At 47.8% G+C, this 6011-nt stretch overlaps 2 protein-coding genes across 7 annotated transcripts in view; one reads left to right on the top strand and one right to left on the bottom strand.

Moving 5' to 3' along the window:
* MLH1 (mutL homolog 1) overlaps positions 1 to 1963 on the bottom strand; it is a 43223-nt gene extending 41260 nt beyond the window's left edge. For 3 of the 6 annotated variants that reach the window (XM_042954528.1, XM_042954527.1, XM_042954526.1), the window contains exon 1: positions 1712 to 1857. In XM_042954528.1, coding sequence (XP_042810462.1) covers positions 1712 to 1827 — 116 coding nt within the window. In that variant the 5' untranslated portion in view covers positions 1828 to 1857. The other 3 variants (XM_042954530.1, XM_042954529.1, XM_042954531.1) reach the window with 3 other exon arrangements.
* Positions 1964 to 2186: 223 nt separating this feature from the next.
* EPM2AIP1 (EPM2A interacting protein 1) lies at positions 2187 to 4521 on the top strand. Its single transcript, XM_042954533.1, has one exon. It carries the CDS (start codon positions 2310 to 2312, stop codon positions 4134 to 4136), a length of 1827 nt encoding a protein of 608 aa, XP_042810467.1. The 5' UTR covers positions 2187 to 2309; the 3' UTR covers positions 4137 to 4521.
* Positions 4522 to 6011: the final 1490 nt, after the last annotated feature.

Genomic DNA, 6011 nt, shown 5'->3' on the forward strand with positions numbered 1-6011 from the left:
CCCTTCTTCTCAACTAATTTTGCCACTTATCCCTTCCACTTTATTCAGCCTTGGGTTCCCGAGGGCCCCTAATCAAATGTCATTAAAAATATATATATATATATAGGGATGCCTGGGTGGCTCAGTTGGTTAAGCGACCAACTTTGGCTCAGGTCATGATCTCGCAGTTTGTGAGTTCGAGCCCCGCATCAGGCTCTGTGCTGACAGCTCAGAGCCTGGAGCCTATTTCAGATTCTGTGTTTCCCCCTCTCTCTACCCCTCTCCTGCTCACACTCTGTGTCTCTCTCTCAATAATAAATAAATGTTAAAGAAAAAAAAATAAAAAAAATATATATGTGTTTTTATGCTAATACCCTTTTAAGAAAATACATTCTGTTGGGGAAAAGAAAAAAACAATGGCAATACAGAAAGTTCTTTGGGAAGCCAGTAAATCTTTGGTACTTCCGAAGCGTAGCCAACAATCACAAAGAGCGCCAGCGACAGAAAAGGAATTCAGTCCGCGGCTGCACGAGAAAGAAGGGTAATCTCCTCGCACAGAAAATTCTTTTTTCGAAAATAATAAGTTACTTAAATATCAAAGACCTTTCTCGGGAGCGCCTGAATTGCCGTGGTATTAGCCATCTCGACTTCCATTTTAAAAGAGAGCACGACTGGGCTCCAAACAAAAGCCCTGCTCACAGGACTAATTATTAACCACTTAGCTAATATATTGGGTTTGGTTGTGCAGTATTGTGGCCTTCGGATAAGAGGCCCGCGTCGTTCCGTCAGTGAATATTGCAACACTGCAGAGACAAAAGGCGGCGTCACGTTAGGTGGAAGGAGAAGTTGCCAGCTTCCCTGCTCCATCTTTGGTCCACCTCCCAGCTCTGTCCCTTTCCCTCCTTTCTGCACGGTTTTTAGTCCCATTACCCCGAACGGCTGTCTTCCGTTTTCCCCATAAATCCCCTCACAAACCTACCGTTCTTTGCAGGCTCATTTTGTACGGATCTTACTAACATCAATTGATTTCAACACGCAGGTCACGTCTAGGTACCCCACGAGCGAGCCTTTTTTGAAGTGTATAGTTTACCCCCACCTTTCCCTCCAGGTTTCTAACTTCTTCCTTCCACAATGCGAAGGAAATTCCGAAACGTCAGACCCCGTTAACCCCAGGTTGTCTTTGATGTGCTCCCCCACGGAAAGGTAAAGGGGAGGAAGACACTTAAGTTGGGTCACTAACTCGGCAGTAGGGATATCACAAGTTAAACCCAGGCAGTGTCCATCGGCCTGTCCGAAAACCTCGACAATTTATTTGGAGTAAAATTCAAAATGAACTGCACCCTGGACTGATTATTTTTGGAACAAACATTACACGCATAACACGGTACTCTCTGAAGCATGAAGCGGGCTCCCCCTTCTGAAAACGTTTATGCATTTAAAGTCTTGCACCTTCTCTATATAGAATATAAAAAGCCTTTCCCTCAACTAACGGCGCCATTAAAATACTACGTCGCCGCCGCTCGCGCCCCCAACAGCTCTACAAAAGTCTCGCGAGAGCGCTCAAGAACTCGCGGTACCCGGGAACTGAGGAGCCGGGCACCTAGACCTCGGGCGCTGTGGGCGTGCGCCGTGCACGCCTCCGCCCACCGCAGGGAGGCGGGTCCGCGCCATCCCGAAGAACGGCCCGTTGAGTCGTAGCTTCTAAGGAAGCCCGGCTCCACTCCCTCCCTACCAGTTCTCAATCATCTCCTTGATGGCGTTGGCCGGCCGCTGGATGACTTCCCCTGCCGCGATGCGGTTCACCACTGTTTCGTCCAGCCGCCGAATAACCCCCGCTACGAGCGACATTTTGGCGCCAGAGGAGCCCAAGACACGTCGAGATGCTCACCGGAAGTACCTTCGGCCAATCACCTCCGGGCTCCGTGCTGACGTCTTTCCATCAACTCGGTCTACGCTGCCCTGCCAGACCTTCCCGCGGCAGCGGCTTCGGAGCGAGGGAGCCGTTGATTGGGCAGCTGGGATGCCAGTCAAATTTCTTAAGTCCCCCCGGTGCCCGGCTCACTTGGTCCCGCCCCAGCGCCCTTCAGGCCACTGGCTAGAAGGGTATGCGCCTGCGCGCTGTCCACTCTCCCATTGGCTCATTCCTGGGCTAGGGACTACGAAATCTCCAGCCAATAGGAGTGCAGGTGCCGTAGCCGGAGGTTGGTGTCCCCCTGCTGGGGTGATCTGGCGCAGAGCGGAGGAGGTGCTTGCCCCTGCTCCTGCTCCCGCTCCTCCCCTCTCCTTGCGGCCTCCCGGAGGTCGACCCTCTCCTTGCGGCCTGCAGTAGGATGTTTATGACGCCTAAGAGGAGCAAAATGGAAGTCGACGAGTCTCGGGTCTTCCGGGCCGAGTGGACCCAGCGTTACTTGGTGGTGGAGCCTCCGGAGGGCGAAGGGGCCCTGTGCCTGGTCTGTCGCCGCCTCGTCGTAGCCACCCGCGAACGCGATGTCAGGCGCCACTACGAGGCCGAGCACGACTACTACGAGCGGTATGTGGCGGAGGGCGAGCGCGCGGCCCTGGTGGAGCGTCTGCAGCAGGGCGACTTGCCCGTGGTCACCCCGCTCACTCCCGAGGAGAGAGCCGCCCGTGCAGGCCTCGGGCTCGCCCGCCTCTTGGCCTTGAAGGGTCGCGGCTGGGGTGAGGGGGACTTTGTGTACCAGTGCATGGAGGTGATGCTGAGGGATGTGCTGCCCGAACACGTAAGCGCTCTGGATGGCGTTGATTTATCGCCAGAGGTCACGCGGCAGAGGGTCCTCAACATTAACAAGAATCTACGCAGTCAGCTTTTTAACCGAGCCAAGGACTTTAAAGCCTACTCCCTTGCCTTGGACGACCAGGCCTTTGTGGCCTATGAGAACTACCTCCTGGTCTTTGTCCGTGGCGTGGGCCAGGACTTGGAGGTACAAGAAGAGCTTCTGACCATCATCAACCTGACCCGTCACTTCAGCGTTGGGGCCCTTATGGCGGCAATCCTCGAGGCCCTGCAGACGGCAGGGCTTAGCCTGCAGCGAATGGTCGGACTCACCACGACCCACACGCTGAGGATGATTGGTGAGAACTCGGGACTGGTGTCATACATGAGAGAAAAGGCTGTAAGCCCCAACTGTTGGAATGTTATCCATTATTCAGGATTTCTGCACTTGGAACTGTTGAGCTCCTACGATGTAGACGTTAACCAGATCATAAATACGATATCTGAGTGGATAGTTTTGATTAAGACCAGAGGCGTTAGGCGCCCCGAGTTTCAGGCTCTCCTCACTGAGTCTGAATCCGAGCATGGCGAAAGGGTTAACGGGCGATGTCTGAACAATTGGCTTAGAAGAGGGAAAACTTTAAAACTGATCTTTTCCCTGAGAAAAGAGATAGAAGCCTTCTTGGTTTCGATAGGGGCCACTACGGTCCATTTCACAGACAAGCAGTGGCTCTGTGACTTTGGCTTCTTGGTGGATATCATGGACCATCTCCGAGACCTCAGTGAACTGTTGAGAGTTAGTAAAGTCTTTGCTGCCGCTGCCTTTGACCATATCTGTACCTTTGAAGTCAAGCTGAGTTTACTGCAGAGACACATTGAAGAAAAAAACCTAACACACTTTGCGGCCTTCAGAGAAGTCGTCGATGAGCTTAAACAGCATCTTAAAGAAGAACAAAAAATATTTGATCCTGATAGGTATCAGGTGGTGATCTGTCGCCTGCAAAAAGAATTTGAGAGACATTTCAAGGACCTCAGGTTCATTAAAAAGGACTTGGAACTTTTTGCAAATCCTTTTAATTTTAAGCCTGAATACGCACCTATTTCAGTAAGAGTGGAGCTAACGAAACTTCAGGCAAATACTAACCTTTGGAATGAGTACAGAGTCAAAGACCTGGGGCAGTTCTATGCTGGCTTGTCGGCCGAATCTTACCCAATTATCAAAGGGGTTGCCTGTAAGGTGGCATCCTTGTTTGACAGCAATGAAATCTGCGAAAAGGCTTTTTCGTATTTGACTCGAAACCAACACACTTTGAGCCAACCCTTGACAGATGAGCATCTCCACGCCCTGTTTAGGATTGCCACAACTGAAATAGAGCCGCATTGGGATGACCTTGTGAGAGGAAGAAATGAACCCAATCCATAGGCCTTGGTAGTACAACACTGAGACGCTCAGAGTCTGATTCTGAAAGCAAACCTTTGCCTGATTTTTCAAGTTAACTAATTTGGATTGTGGCAAAGCACCAAGTTTACTCATCCAAATTGATCACCATTCAGATTCTTCTGACAGAGGTGTTTTTGTTTTTGTTTTTGTTTTTTTCATCTCAAGAGGCAGCATGGGACTGACACATGCAAACACCTTTTTTAAAATTTAATTTAATGACAATGTCATTGTCTTTTACTTTTATGATTGTTTCTAAAGAAATTCAGTACTGATAACGCGAGTTGAATTAGAAGTCTGTTTTTCTGGTGTTTTGAAGAAGTTTTAGCTCTTCTTTTGAACAAAGTGTTAAAATTTTGATGCATATGATCTGAAGTTATCAACCCCATAAATGTATGTTTGAGCCAGTTTGCAGAAACTCATAGCAAGTTCAGAAGTTTCTGAAAAGGAAGAGCGTACATCCGGTGGAGGTATTTTGTCTAACTATCGAAGTGTGAGACTATTTTTTTTTTAAACATTTTTCTGAGTCCTAAGTAAATATTGACAGATTTCCTCCTCAACTCCCCCCCCCCCCCCCCCCCCCCCCCCCGCAACCAGCCCTAGCAATGATTAGAGGGAAATAATCAAAATTTTAGTCAGAGGAGTAAGAATTATGTTTAAATTGCTGGTTTAGGAGGCTTCCTGCATTTTGGAGATCAGACTAACCAATTATTGGGGATTTCCCCTGAATTTTTCACACTTGGGTGCTGTTTTGTCAGCTTGCCTATTAAAGGACTACGGTAAGTATAGAATCTTAATGGTTGCCCGTTAGTAATTCTTTATTCGACTCCAGATAGAAGTTTGACCCTGTCAAAAAAGGATGAGAGAATAAGATTTTTGCCCTCCAGGATCAGGAGGTGGGAGGTATTTTAGCTTATTATGCATGGGTTAACTGCTTCATAAAGAAACCCTGTTCAAAGGAAACCCTTTAGTTTAAAGTGGTAAGATCCCAGATCGTGTTAGCTGCTGGAAGTGGATTTATTATAGAATTTAAAACTGTCCCACTCGTTCTGTATTTAAGATAGTGCACAAGTAGAAATATTTAACTTTCAAGAAGCAGCTTTATTAACAGATTGTGGCAATTCCATATTTCTAGTGAGACATCTGCTTTGTGCTAAAACAGTTATTTTCAAACTTATGTTAACCGTGAAAAGAAAATCTTACAGTGAAGCCAAATATATAAAACGATTTAAAGGCAGGACCCAACTTAGAGGTCCTCTCAAGTACAGTGTGCAAACTTGTGCTAAAGTCCTGTCTTAACCTTTGTAACACATTCTATGGTCACTAATCCAGCAAATTCATCGAACCAGGATACAACCAAGGATTTAGAAGGAATTGATGCCTGAGCAATCAAAATCGATGCCATAAAAGCCCAGGAACCAAAATTGTGTCCCTGGTTCTCAACCAGAAGCAGTAACCCCTCTTTCCAGGGGTTGTTGGAAAGCATAGGGGACTTTTTTGGTTCTCAGACTCACTGGGAGGGTTCTGCTGGCATTCCCCCTGCCCCCACAGTGCATAGGACAGCCAGGCACAATGGAGAATTATCCTTCGCAAAGTGCCAGTAGACAGCCCCCCCCCCCCATTGTAGATTATTTTATTTTGAGGGACAGGGCAAATTACCGGTAGAAGCAGAATGAAAGGGCAAATCTGGCAAACTGATGATATTTGATAGGGACTAATTCCAACATTCCAGGTTTGGCTGGTAAAGTGCGGTAAAGGCCTTGATAGGTCCTGGTAGCTCACAATAGCATTTACATGTCAGTGATTTATACTGAACCAGATCAAAGGGCTCTATTCTGTTTAATTAGAGCAGAAAAGCAA

The sequence above is a fragment of the Panthera leo genome, chromosome C2 (assembly GCF_018350215.1).
Source record: "Panthera leo isolate Ple1 chromosome C2, P.leo_Ple1_pat1.1, whole genome shotgun sequence".
NCBI lineage: Eukaryota > Metazoa > Chordata > Mammalia > Carnivora > Felidae > Panthera > Panthera leo.